Source organism: Hylaeus anthracinus, unplaced genomic scaffold (assembly GCF_026225885.1).
Source record: "Hylaeus anthracinus isolate JK02 unplaced genomic scaffold, UHH_iyHylAnth1.0_haploid 5, whole genome shotgun sequence".
Taxonomy (NCBI): Eukaryota; Metazoa; Arthropoda; class Insecta; order Hymenoptera; family Colletidae; genus Hylaeus; species Hylaeus anthracinus.
The window spans coordinates 2,572,026-2,585,371 of NW_026535322.1; the positions used below are offsets into that span (position 1 = coordinate 2,572,026).

A 13,346-nucleotide genomic window follows, 5' to 3' on the forward strand; every position below is an offset into this window, starting at 1 on the left:
GGTAACTCTCCAAATGACAGTGGAAATTCATCCAATAATGATACTGAAGAATCTACCACAGAGATTAATGAACTTATAGAATCTAATGATGATGAATCATTCAAGTCAACTCCACTGGATGTGGAACCGGCTCTGACAAGTGGACAGGGAAGTGAAGCAGAAGATGCAGAGTCTCAAACAGATCCTGATGGCAGTGACAGTTCTCCAATTAATACAAGTACTACACCTACAGCAAGTAACTCGTCCAACAATGGAGAATCATCTATCGATGAAACTAAACCATCTAAGTCAAACATTAGTCAACCTGCAGAACCTAAAACTAATGGTTCGGTGGTACTTCGTCCAATACTTCAGGAACCTACTCTAACAAATTCAGGCGGAGATGGACAGATTTCAGAGGATACAACAGTATCAACAGAAGTCCCAAACACAGCTACTCCAGACGGAAGTTCTGAGACTAGTTTATTATTCAACACTATTGTCTCGGAGAGCATAGAATCGGTTAAAGCGACTACCGCAGTTCCAGTCAATGTTGTTCCAGAAGAGCCAATTGAAGAGAACCTTGTGTAGGGAACATAATATATGTAAATATAGTATTAATTGTAGTATATTGTACAACCTAAATTAATAAGGATAAAATAAATGCAGCAATTATAAGAATTTCAGAAACATATTTATTAAGTTCGTCAAGTTCTTCGAGATTATTCTATTCCGATCGTCTAAATGACAAAAACCAACTAATGAATAAATATTATTCAATATCGTATGATATTGAAGTGTCATTGTATCATATGAATATTTAAATATAAATTAATACTTTTATATGATAATATTAATGTTGTTACTATGAAGTCATTACTGTTTATAATATGTATCAGTACGTATATGATACGAATTCATTATAAAAGAATGCGAAAAATATCGTTGATTTCTTAGAAAATTTAAATTATTTTTTAACTACTTTTGAAATTAAACCCTTGATCAGCGCCCTCGGCGGGAAAACACCCAAGTTTGTCGTGAAATAGTTCGTATTCTAGATGCTAGATGGAGCCATTGTATACTAGAAAACAGTTTTTTACTTTATCGACTACAGCACAGCATATAAAAACATACATTATCAAAACTTTTTATAATGCGTATTGTTTTCTACTATTTTGTTGTTAAAATCTTTTTAATTAATCAGTCAATCAAATTAAACGGATCTTTATCATCGATTAATTAATGTAGTTCAAAATTTAATTTAATCGATCGTATAAAAACAAAGCTCTCTGATTTTTAATCAGACGAAAGTTACTGTTATCGTTTACATATTCATGCATTAATTCTAGCAAACAAAATATCTCATTCGAATAAATTTCGATAAGGGAAGGTTAGCGATAAGCTATTATTAGTTGACACAACTTCAGCTTGAATTTTCCTTGCGTGAAAAATGACAAAATAATTCTTCAAGTCGCAAACAAACGATCCCATTTGATCGAAGAATTATTTTACTGCTTTATTATTATTAATATAAAATATCATCGTCCATGCACAAAGTACATATTATCTAACGTTAGATCTCCTCTGCCGTGTCTATTGCTCTGACATTGACGTTTATAACATCCATTCGTGCTACAGAATGGAAAGTTTGATCACCAGTGACTGTAATCTGTCGCCAATCACGTACACGAATTGGTGGATAATCCTCTGGAACTTTAAACAATGGAATTCGTACCCTAAATTGCAAAATAGCACAAGACTTCTCGACTACTCTTAATCATGAGAAACTTTCACGTTTCAGTTTATCGTTCTTTTAATCAAATACAGATGATATAGAATATATCAGATTGACATAACGTCGTTTAAGCGATCTTAGAGCTCCGTTTAAAAAACTCTTTGTAACTGACACACCTCCTCTAACACCATTTATGCTTGCATGTAGGTAATTATGGTTGTTCTTCGTTCAACGAAAGAATCGAGTTGGAAGAACATCCTCCAAGTGTCTTATTAAGAGGAATCCTCCCCACTCGCTGCCTTGGCCGATAGGCTTGTACTTATGCTAAGAGTTCGACAACATTCAATGAAACCAGTGATGGGATCGAACGTGTCTCGCGAAGATTACTACTACTCCTCGCGAGTTACATTAACAAAAAGTCTTCTCACTTATGTAAGTTTGTGAAAGAATCTAATCTATAATCTATAATCTATAATCTAATCTAATCTTTAATCTCAGATATAAGATTCGTAGAGGTTTAGATAAAATAAAAAAAATACTTTTGCAAGTGTATGGTAGGAGTCTAAACGAAAAATGGAGCATGACAATTCGAAATTAGGCAATCGATGCTTTTCTCAACTAGACCATCTCACGCTCTGCCAGTTGTATTCTTATTTGACTTCTTATTGTCGAGTTGAGATTTGCAATACGACTTGTATCCTCGTTCCCATCGCTGGTCACTCTAACCGCGTAACGGAATATGTTCGCGTAACGCTTGGCTGGCTACTACCGGCTCGGTTGCTCGACAGTCATCCAGAAGCCGTGGGTCAGTCAGTATAGTGCCCGTGACACGTTCAGCGACGACCAGCGAGACCTCGACCTGTCCTCGATCGGATCAGAATCGACGAGCAGGCAAAATTACATTCGAATAATGGATGACGAATAAATACGACAATTTATTCGCGATCGAGTCATTCGTTCGAACAGATAAAACTTTCGGGTTGTATATTTGTAAGAGCACAATTCGATTTGATCTGCCAAGCCTTTTTATGCGTTCGCTATTGTCAGCCTAACGTTTTCGACCTCACCGGGGTCATCTTTCGCCAACAATGAAAGTCAAAGGTACACGACATTCTGGTGAAACGAATAACAATAAATCACATGGACACTGTGTAGACAACCGAAGTGATTAAATACACGAAATAAGTGAACTTTAAAAGAGCAATCTATATTGCACGATAATTATTAAAAGGAAAATACGTCCCAAAGAAGAGTAGCTTCTATGTTGAAGATTAGGCCACCGTTATCGCAGCAAACGTTTCGTCATTACACCCAGAATTTTATGCGTTTCTGTACAGTGTAAGATTCTTTCGTATTCAGAAGATGACAGAATTAGGTCAAAAACCTTCGCCTGTGCAACACTCGATGAATAATAAAAGAACGTCTTGACAGATCAACTTCATTGTCATTCGCTCAACCTACATTCGTTTCGTATAAGATACACCATCCAATTAATTCGAGCTGCAATATTCATCAAACGATCGATCAGTACGAAGTTGTCCATTGTTTGGATCTACATAAAAATTAAATTAATCTCTGATTAGACTGCGATGCAATTGACACTTGTGCGATAATCATATCTGGAGCAACGTTTGCAAATCTGTTATCGAATTCGGACGATACTGATTAGTAGATTAATTTTTCCAACGATATGCAGCTATCAGAGTTCTTCGAGCTATAATTGATCTCTCCGCGCGGTATCTTCTCAGTCGGTGAACTTTAACAGACCATCGACAGATCAAATCGAGGAAGGTTGAACAGATTCGTGACACAAGTTGTCCACCAGTGGATAGGTGTTCCACTTTTTCGACAAGGGGACACTGTAGTTTTCAGGACAAGAAGGATGTGGTCGCTTCTGCTGACCTTGGCCGTGACCGGCGCGATGGGAGAGGTAGTGAATGTCCACGTGAACGATGTAAGTACTCGGAAAAATTAGTATGAAAAATCATGTTTGTTCAATTCCTAATTCTTCTAAAGCCCTTCTCAGAAAATCCAAGACCTGCTTCATTCTAATCTTGCGATTTCAGAACGCTCCGAAGAATTTCAGTTTCGGAGTCGATTACGAGAACAATCAATTTTTACTCGATGGGGAACCGTTCCGGTATGTGTCCGGCAGTTTTCACTATTTTCGAGCCCCAAGACGTTACTGGAGGGATCGTTTGAGGAAAATGAGAGCGGCTGGGTTGAACGCCGTTTCCACGTGAGTCGAATTTCAAACTTCAAATTCATCGAAGTATCGCTTCGTTGAAATATTTCACGAAGACATCGAGTACTTTATTTCTTACTTTCATTTTAAACGCAATTTAATTCTATTATCTTCGTAATATATATCTAATTTTGTTTCTATCAGTTACGTGGAATGGAGTTTGCACGAACCAAGACCGGATGTATGGCACTGGTCGGGTGACGCAGACTTAACCGAATTTTTGAGCATCGCTCAAGAAGAAGGTCTGATGGTCCTTTTGAGACCAGGTCCTTACATCTGCGCCGAAAGAGACTTCGTAAGTGCGATAATGTTTATCCAAGTGTCGCATATTGATCTATTAACTATGTTATTAACTCCAAATATTTAGTTAATCGTTAGGTGTCACGACTAACTCCTACATTTACCGTAATTTTATGTGTTCATTTTTCCATTCTACTTTATCTTTAGGGAGGTCTTCCATACTGGTTACTGACAAGCATACCGGATATAAGATTACGTACAAATGACCCACGTAAGAACTTCTAACGACGCTTAACTAGAAATTATTTTTAACTTCTAATCGTTCATTGCAAACGATGGAAAATAATACGAGTTTTATACTTTGTTTATCAAACTTCTCTTTAAATAACTCCAAGTACTTTTACGCAGGTTACATGAGCTTCGTGGAAAGATACTTAACGAAGGTGTTCGAAAAAGTCAATCCTTACCTCAGGGGCAATGGAGGTCCTATAATTATGGTTCAGGTACGAACAAAAATTGCCAGATTCCACGTGAAAAGAACAAGCAGTAAACGGCGATAATTATTGATTCCAAAACGCTGTTTCAGGTGGAAAACGAATACGGAAGCTACGCCTGCGACACTGCGTACATGAACAGACTGCGAGAGTTCATGAACGAGAAGATTGAAGCGAAAGCTCTTTTATACACGACAGATGGAAACAGCGCGAGCATGGTTCGTTGCGGATCCGTGATTGGAGCTTATACTACCGTTGATTTCGGAGCTGGCTCTAACGTAACGAAAAGTTTCGAAACAATGCGCTTGTATCAACCAAAGGTAAATATCATCTTTCAAAATAACACGTTTTATCAGAATGTGCAATTGTTCGAGTGCACGCATTGTCGAAGAAAAGTTATCAACTCGCCTAAATAACATAGCAATCTGAGTAGTACTACTAATGCATTATCACAAATCGTAAACTTTGCTTGGCAAAAACTAAAAAAGTGTCGTGTAATTGTTGTATTATATGCTTTATCGCAAGCAGTAAACCTCAGCTATCTAAAAGTACAAAGTGTCGCTACATCGATGACGTGTTTCCTCCAGGGTCCATTTGTAAATTCTGAGTTTTACCCTGGATGGTTGTCGTCCTGGCAACAACCGTTTCAAAGAGTGCAAGCCAGCGCAGTTACGAAAACCCTGGACGAAATGCTGTCTTTGGGTGCTTCTGTTAATATGTACATGTTTTTCGGTGGCACAAACTTCGGTTATACTTCAGGTTAGTACAAGTTTTTTTTTTTTTTTTTTTTTTTTTTTTTTTCAAAAACTATTACTGCTTCACGAGGACTTCAATATTTGCGATTGCAAGAATAAATTAAATAATTTGATAGGTGCCAATATTGTTGGGAACGTATATCAGCCGCAGTTAACATCCTACGACTATGACGCCCCGTTAACAGAAGCTGGCGATCCAACTCCGAAGTACTTCCTAATCAGAGACGTTATCGCTAAGGTACGATATCGTAACATTTCGTATCTGATTCTAAACGGTTCTTCAGAAGGGACTTAACAACTTTGTTTTTCATTCAAATAGAAATTAGGCACAGAAAAATGCCCCTGATAGTAGGCAACCGAAACTACAGATCGGTAATCGACTCGGTAATAACTCTAATTTATGATTTTATATCACAATAAATGATAGGTCGATGAATTGCTATCTTATTTCGGGTAAAAATACACAAGGTGTTTCGTTTAATATGAAATGGTTAAGTATCTAATTGGAGCACAGGGATATTGCTCCTGATCGATGGCAACCGAAGCTACAGCTCGACTGGCAGGTTGCAAAACTACAGGGGTATTTAAAATATATTGGACCTTTAGACCTTGAGACCTAACAATCTGTCCCTCATGCCTCTTTATCGTCTAACCTTCATGTTTACAGTATCTGCTCATGCCCAACATATCCCTACCGACGGTGTCTCCAAAAGGCAGTTACGGTTCGGTATACTTGTCGCCAGTCTTGAATCTGTTCGACACGAAGGGTCGAGAGAAATTTGCAACGATCGTTACACACGCATCGGATCCCTTGACGTTCGAGGCTCTCGATCTCCCTCGTTGGTTAGCGTTGTACGAGACTAACTTGGTGACCAGTTCTTCGGATCCAGCTACTCTACGTGCGACACCTCGGGACAGAGCGCTGGTCTACGTGGGTGACCACTTAGTTGGAACCTTCAGTCGCACTAACAATATATACGACATAAGCATAGAGGAGCCCTACCAAAAAAATTTAAAGCTACTGGTAGAAAATCAAGGACGAGTGAACTATGGGAGTGGACTTCGCGACTTTAAGGTTGGTTAATCGGTATGGTCCACGCTCTGTCTCATGGTAATTTCTAAATAAACATCTTTTAATAGGGGATCTGGAACGTAACTCTGAACAACACGCCGCTTCGTGGTTGGACAATGACAGGGTTCTCTCTGGATAGCATCACCCTAAATGACAATTACCCGACGATCACGCTGGAGAACGGAACTCTTCGTCGTGGACCAGTGGTATTGCGTGGAAAGTTCACTGTTTCTGGTGAACCGATGGACACGTACTTAAACACTATTGGCTGGGGCAAAGGAGTAGCTTTCGTGAATGGCAGGAATCTCGGTCGATACTGGCCACTAGTCGGACCCCAAGTAACTTTATATGTCCCTGCACCATACTTGCGATCAGGTGAAAATGAGTTGGTGCTGGTAGAGCTGGAGTATGTACCAAGCAGCAGAAAGATGAAATTCCAGGACACACCGATCTTAGATCAAACACCACGATCGTATAAGCTAAATGATTTCAATGGACCATCGTTTTGGTACCATTAGCTTCTGCTTTTATAACTAGAATATGTAGGAAAAGGATATAAAAGGATTTTATATTTTTACATCCGAAAAAAACTACTCACAAGTTACATCGCCTTCGAAATGATTAAGTTTCTTTTTTTATTTATTTAACCCTTGCATTGTATCCTCGCGTTTTCTTAGGGCGAATAAGACCGACTGTTGTTTAATTAAAAAGTTCAATGGAAGGAATAAAGTATATAATTCTGTCTTACGTTATTGATTATTATTCCCTATCAAAGGTAGCCAAGAAGTCCACGAATAGGCTGGAGGTAATTGTAAATAATTTCTGCTTGCATTCTCAAAACCAATTGCGTTCGTAGATGTCCCATTACTTTCCATGTTTGCACGATTGGCGACACTTTGGATCGAGATAGTGTGAGATCGTTCGTGAGATCGTAAGTTGCTAATCATGGAAAACTGCTTTTTGCATATGTCACAGCGATATGGCCGATCTCCTAAAAAGAAGAGAATTCAAGAATTCAATGTTATTCAAAGGATTGCAAAGTATCTAATCAGAGGTACTAATTACCAGTGTGTAATTGCATATGATGATGCAAAGCTGCAGGTTTACAGAATCCACGATTGCAGACCGTGCATCTCATCGGCCAGTTACCAGTGTGGGAATAACCATGAGCCCTCAGATCGCCAGGGGTTGGGAAGGAGCGACCACACACGTTGCATTTATGTGGTTTTTCCTGTATACGTATGTTTTTCGATCAGTATTTCCAGTTAAATTAACATTCAATTAATTGTGCTTTGAATAGTTGCTCCTAGATAACGCAACCCGCCAGTCAGTCTGTAGTACCGGTTGCCATCTAGTAGGCGCGGGAAAGATGCCCCTGGAAATAGGCAACTAAAACTACAGGCTGTCTGGGCGAGGTATAAACTTTAATTTAAAGCTTCAAATTACAATAAATGATCTCACACACGTTAATATTAATCATGTAATAAAAGGACCTTGTAGTGAGTCATTCGATGATAATACAAATTCGAGGAAGCAGTGAACCGTTTCCCACAAATAGGACACTCGTGTGGCCGTTCTCCAGTATGAATCCTGACGTGTGTATTCAGGGAGCTACTCGTACTAAACATTTTACCACACACGACGCAACCATGTGGCTTTTCACCTGTTAATTGCACGTCATAATTATCAATAGACACTTTTTCAATTAACCTTACCGACCTGTGTGTGTTCGCAGGTGCCTCTTGAGCAACGAAGGCCTGTCAAAGTTTTTGCCGCACGTCTGACAAAGCAGACACCTTTGAAACTTCGGGGTGGTCATCAAACTTATTTTTCTTTCAGAGCCACGACAACTTAAATCTAGAGGCACGTCTTGCACGACACTCCATACTGCATATTAAAAGTATAAGCGCATGAAAATTAAATCTTAAAGTCCCTTTTAGAAAACCTTTTACTACAACTCAATAATTAGTCGCTTACCAGACATTACAAATGTTTCCAATGCTTTCAGAGCAAACGATATCACAAAATACACCAACGATCAAATTTCCCGCACTTCGTCCAGATGTGAAGAAGAAGTACGAATCAGATGCTCACTACCCCGAACCGATTATGCGAGGAGATTACAGGTGAGCTTGAAAGTGACGACGAGGACGATAGCGCATGACGGGGGCGGTATTTCTCGCGAAGGGCGGAGTTTCGTATATTCTTTGATAATGCTGATCATCCTGGCGACTGCTGAAGACCTTCCTCGTTTAATGCACATCGAAAAAAAAGATGGCAAGTGCTAAACACGCTTTGCAAAAAATAATCCTGTCAAAAAAGTGTAAGATACAAATTTGTAATGCACGCGAAGGCAATGTGGTTAATAGCATTCCATTACCTTAACAGTGTCAACCGGTACCAAGGATGTAACAATGGTACCGTATTTCCGTATAAAGTAAAAGTCATGCACACGCAAAACCATATTTCCTGTGAATTCGTTTGTTTAACATTCAACACGGTGGCAACTTTAAATAGTTGCTGTGGATATTTATTTACAGTAAAATGCAATCATGATTTTACCGCAGTGTAAATAAGAATGATATTTGTTAACGTTTAATGTCAAAGGATGCTACATCACGGGAGACATCATTTAAAGCAGAGTGACACTTAATTACCCCCCTGGAACGGTACGTTTTCGTCGATCAAGAGTAACGCTTCGTCACGATATTGACAATTTTTCACGGTATTCGACCGGAGGTGAGATAATTTGTCGTATGGCATCGAGACGTCGGACGTCCCGCAGCGTCACTCCCTCGTTTGTCACCTGAGAGGATATTAACGCTATTCAAGTCTCCACGGAATCATTACAAATCGCTCCTTCATCGACCACGCGCGATAATACTCCGAGTTAAGCTGTATGCATTAGTGCATTATCATCGTGGAACGATTCCCAAGTTTTCACGCATTATGCAAACGCGTGAATGATAGAAATATTGTTGCGTTCTTTTAATTAATAAAAGAACAAAGAATCCATTAGACAAACTTTGAATGGTTTGCCGCTGGTTGAAAGATGAGTTTGATGCGTTCACCGCTAGACGGCGATTTCATTTCATCCCCCGTGGAAACGGATAAATTTTTAATAACATTCTTGCAACTACTTATTGCGAATATATTGCATATTAAATGCACTTACTTAATTTGGGGATGATAGGATTTCCATGTAATCTTTATATTTATATTTTTTGTAAACGAATTAGGAATCGGTTGTGAATGCCAAAGGTTAGTTCATCTCATTCTTTACTTAAAACTTTTGGATTACTTATTTTTAGTAAGTATTTAAAGAAACTAAAAGTAATATATTTCTTAAAAAAAAAAATTTTATTTGTATTAAATAATACTTATTTTAATATCAAATAGGACATTTTATTTACTTGAAATGGTAAATAACACCATTTCACATTGCATCGGATACGTCTATTTTGTCGTCTTGTTCGCCAGTTTCAGTTTTATTCGAATCATTTGATTCCATTTCCTGAACTGTTGAACCCCTTTCATCGTCTACGTTTTTGTTATTATTTCGAGAACATGCATTTTCATTTTCTGCAACATTTTTTGAGGTGTCTGACTTCTCAGCCTCTGTAACACATGCGGCAAATTGGGCAGCTTGTACTTCCGGAGAAGTATCAGATTTCAAAATTTCACGCAATGCCATTGTCGCGTATGTAGAAGCTTTCAAGGACATTTCAACAATTAGAGCTTTATATTGTCCCTCTGAAAATTCAAAAATTTCTTATATAAAAATATAAATATATTATGTAAAAAAAATTATACCTGGTTCATCTTTTGGAGGCGTCAACTTCCGCATCTCTCCAATATCGCACATAATAAGATTGCTGTATTTGTCTTTGTAATGCATGATTTTCCAAGATACATCCATAGGTACTTGCAGCATTTTTCTATAAGCACCACCTAAACTATATTTCCTGAAATAAAAGAAACATTATATAGAGTGAAAGCTACGATTATACCAATATAATATACACAACATTCTCTCGAAATCAACTTACTTATTCTTTTGTCTAAGGTCTGTAGTCAAACCATCCTTTGCTAAAAACTCGTCAAACCAGGGTTTCGCATAAGGTGGATATATAACTTTCCAGCCAACTTGAGGCATCAACACATCCGCCAAAGTATAATTTGGCAAGTCTTCTTCTTTAAGAATCTTTACTGTAGGAAGATTTCGTACATCTTCAAATTCATCTTTCTTATTAGTATCATTACTTTGTTCAGTATTGTCATCTATTTTTATACAGCACTCTGTAGCATCTGTTACTTCTTTAATTGCTGTAATTGTTGATTCTGTGTGTTCTGTAGGTTTTTCCTCTACTTTTGGAATATCTGTGCTTACTTCACTTTCGAATTTACTTTTTTTTTCGCTAGGTTCGCTATTGTTTTTTATCGTAACTTCGGTATCATTATCGTAAATAAAATCCTCGGTATCGTTATCATTTTGTTTTATATTGTCTTCATATACTAAGTCTCCTACTATAGGTTTCCTCCCAAATTCTTTTATTCTTTTAGATACCATGTAGTTCCATACGTAACTTTGATACGAGTGAATGTACATTAGCCGAATATTCCTGGGTATCGAATCTAACGCACCCTGAGGATTCGTACTCCCTGCTGAACAAATACCTTTTAAAAGTGAAGCTTCTATTTTGTCAGATCCTTTAATCAGTTTATATGCAGTATGTGCATTTTTAGTTGATTCATATACCTTCCTAGCTTCTGCTAAATCTCTATCTTGTTCTCCATCGCGGGGTTTCAAAATCAATTCAATCGCTTCCGTCCACTTACCTATAATTAATAAATTTGAAATAAATCTTAATGAACCTTATACAAAATAAAATGTGTCTGAAAATTTGAAAAATAATTACCCTGTAGCAAAGCTTTCCCTATTGCATAAGTTGGAATAGCAGCTATGGTACCAAACCTCTGTAGACCATAATAATTTATGAACCCATTGTCTCTCAAAGAAACCATTGTTTCTTCAATCTGATCATCTGTTCCATTTGCATTTCTCAAAGCTATCCTAAAGCGATTGCCATTGAGCATGCCTAGTTTCAAAGGTTCTTTAACAAACTTAAAGTTTCCCACATATGCACCACGTACATTTTTTGCTGCTCTCAATATATCCGATGGTTCCACTTTTTTCACACTAACCCACTGAGTAGTCCAAGCTCTACGATCTTTTGTTCCAGCATAGGTAAAATAATTTGACTTCATACGTGTATGCTTAGCCAATTGATTTAATGCATCCATTGTATCCATATTTACTTTGTGCAATACAAAATAACAGTATTCACCACCAAGCTTCTTCCAATCTACCCGGTTATCTTTCCGGAAAATCTGAGAGAATGGACCTGATAGAAGAAAATGTTATATTAACATAGGTAAGCAAATTTAGTATTTATAATAATTTGTATACATACCGATAGGATTATCCACAGAATTATCTTTTTTATTTCGTATGATCACTATAATTTTCTTCTCTTCTTTAGCTATTGTTTGACTAATAACATTTGTTATTTTGCTAGCAATTACATGAATTGTTCTCCTATCTTCCTTACTTAAAGTGGTTACATCTATTTCTATAGAAGATACTTCTGGATCTTTCAATTTCTGTAACTCATTCCATATTGTATCAGATATTGTGTTCTTCAAGAGTTCCAAACTGTTATTTTCTTCTACCTTAGGTAGGATAACTTGATTTGTCAGCTTTGCAATCTGCCCATCAAGGGCAATTTCATTAACATGGAAATCTGAATACCTTTCTTTAATTATTCCAAAAAATCCTTTCTCTCCTATAAATTCTGTAATTCCAACATCACATTCTTTCAGTCGACTTCCAACTTCCATCTTCGTCCTTTTTTCACCTTTTTGCACGTCTGACCAGGTACGTTTGAAAGGTTTTCTGCCAAAATTATTATTTCGGTATCCTTTAAAATATAATGTTGAAAACCAGTGAATTGGTTATGTTTTTATAAAGTAATTATTCTGAACTATTCCTAAATCTTACCACCATGGTGTGATCCTCGATTTTTTCTAAAATCTTTGTTGAACCGCCTGTCTTTTCTGGAATTTTTTTGATCTTCGTCACGTGCATTTGAGTTTGCAGATTCTTGCTCAGATTTACTGTCTTTGGAATCGACACTTTTACTTTCGGACATTGCTGTATACTTAATTATTTAATAAAAGTGTAACAAAACTATTCTTTCACTTAAACCAGTACAATATTATTTATTTAAAATGATGTAATTTATACATTCAGATTTTCAAAGTAACCGGCGTGATTTTGTAAGGTTAACAGTACACAGTGGGTGCGTTCAGAATTGTCAACGCTTACTAAGCCGCTCAGTGAGCAGCTTTTAAAACTAGTAGCGCCATTGGTGGCAAAACGCCCAAGTTTGTAGTGAAAATAGTGTCCACTGTTGATTCTAGATGGCGCCACTAACTTCAGGGTTGATAATCCCTGCTGTTAAGCTTATTAAACTATTTAAATAATATATTAAAGTAATCAATTGTAATGTTATAAAGCAAAGAATCGTATTAATTATGCATTTATAAGAAAATGAAAAATAATTGATTAAAATATTTTGATGGCGCCATCTTACAGAGAAGATACAAACTATTTTCACTATAAACTTGGGCATTTTGCCACCGATGCCGCTACCAGTCCTAAACCAATGATAGATTCCTATAAAATTTAATATCTCAACTTATTTTTCAATAAATACATGCACACTATTTATATTATTCCTAAAGTTATCAAACAAGTTCGATA

The 13,346-nt window shown here is 37.2% G+C and overlaps 4 protein-coding genes across 6 annotated transcripts in view; 2 read left to right on the forward strand and 2 right to left on the reverse strand.

The window, feature by feature from the left end:
* Positions 1-570, forward strand: part of LOC128895792 (dentin sialophosphoprotein-like) — a 2,959-nt gene extending 2,389 nt beyond the window's left edge. Inside the window, exon 4 of the mRNA XM_054158718.1 lies at positions 106-570. Coding sequence (XP_054014693.1) covers positions 106-570 — 465 coding nt within the window. The remainder of the gene's footprint in view (positions 1-105) is intronic.
* Positions 571-2,508: 1,938 nt separating this feature from the next.
* On the forward strand, positions 2,509-7,267 carry LOC128895837 (beta-galactosidase). 2 transcript variants are annotated; one of them, XM_054158776.1, is made up of 11 exons: positions 2,509-2,815; positions 3,418-3,668; positions 3,781-3,953; positions 4,104-4,254; positions 4,407-4,470; positions 4,608-4,702; positions 4,786-5,013; positions 5,281-5,452; positions 5,565-5,686; positions 6,116-6,523; positions 6,589-7,267. In XM_054158776.1, exons 2-11 carry the CDS (start codon positions 3,597-3,599, stop codon positions 7,036-7,038), a joined length of 1,935 nt encoding a protein of 644 aa, XP_054014751.1. In that variant the 5' UTR covers positions 2,509-2,815; positions 3,418-3,596; the 3' UTR covers positions 7,039-7,267. The 2 variants fall into 2 exon arrangements, with proteins under 2 accessions (XP_054014751.1, XP_054014752.1); XM_054158777.1 differs by lacking the exon at positions 2,509-2,815 and having other exon boundaries at positions 3,347-3,668.
* LOC128895842 (zinc finger protein 239-like) lies at positions 7,263-9,640 on the reverse strand. 2 transcript variants are annotated; one of them, XM_054158785.1, is made up of 5 exons: positions 8,498-8,636; positions 8,240-8,407; positions 8,014-8,183; positions 7,586-7,751; positions 7,263-7,511 (listed from the first exon to the last, which is right to left on the reverse strand). In XM_054158785.1, the coding sequence occupies exons 1-5, from the start codon at positions 8,502-8,504 to the stop codon at positions 7,270-7,272; spliced, it is 753 nt and encodes a 250-aa protein (XP_054014760.1). In that variant the 5' UTR covers positions 8,505-8,636; the 3' UTR covers positions 7,263-7,269. The 2 variants fall into 2 exon arrangements, with proteins under 2 accessions (XP_054014760.1, XP_054014761.1); XM_054158786.1 differs by lacking the exon at positions 7,263-7,511 and adding an exon at positions 8,901-9,640 and having other exon boundaries at positions 7,578-7,751; positions 8,498-8,830.
* A 184-nt stretch (positions 9,641-9,824) lies between these two features.
* On the reverse strand, positions 9,825-13,297 carry LOC128895835 (pseudouridylate synthase 7 homolog). Its single transcript, XM_054158773.1, has 6 exons — positions 12,582-13,297; positions 11,995-12,501; positions 11,440-11,925; positions 10,570-11,359; positions 10,334-10,485; positions 9,825-10,273 (listed from the first exon to the last, which is right to left on the reverse strand). The coding sequence occupies exons 1-6, from the start codon at positions 12,730-12,732 to the stop codon at positions 9,957-9,959; spliced, it is 2,403 nt and encodes an 800-aa protein (XP_054014748.1). The 5' UTR covers positions 12,733-13,297; the 3' UTR covers positions 9,825-9,956.
* Positions 13,298-13,346: the final 49 nt, after the last annotated feature.

Coding starts and splice junctions, on each gene's coding strand:
- LOC128895837 (XM_054158776.1), top strand. CDS start 3,597: ATGTGGTCGCTTCTGCTGACCTTGGCCGTGACCGGCGCGATGGGAGAG. Junction 4,703..4,785: donor GTCCTATAATTATGGTTCAG/GTACGAACAAAA, acceptor ACGCTGTTTCAG/GTGGAAAACGAATACGGAAG. Junction 6,524..6,588: donor GTGGACTTCGCGACTTTAAG/GTTGGTTAATCG, acceptor ATCTTTTAATAG/GGGATCTGGAACGTAACTCT.
- LOC128895842 (XM_054158785.1), bottom strand. Junction 8,184..8,239: donor GCACCTGCGAACACACACAG/GTCGGTAAGGTT, acceptor TGCAATTAACAG/GTGAAAAGCCACATGGTTGC. Junction 7,512..7,585: donor TCATATGCAATTACACACTG/GTAATTAGTACC, acceptor TCTTCTTTTTAG/GAGATCGGCCATATCGCTGT.
- LOC128895835 (XM_054158773.1), bottom strand. CDS start 12,732: ATGTCCGAAAGTAAAAGTGTCGATTCCAAAGACAGTAAATCTGAGCAA. Junction 12,502..12,581: donor TCGAGGATCACACCATGGTG/GTAAGATTTAGG, acceptor TATATTTTAAAG/GATACCGAAATAATAATTTT. Junction 10,274..10,333: donor GCCTCCAAAAGATGAACCAG/GTATAATTTTTT, acceptor TTGAATTTTCAG/AGGGACAATATAAAGCTCTA.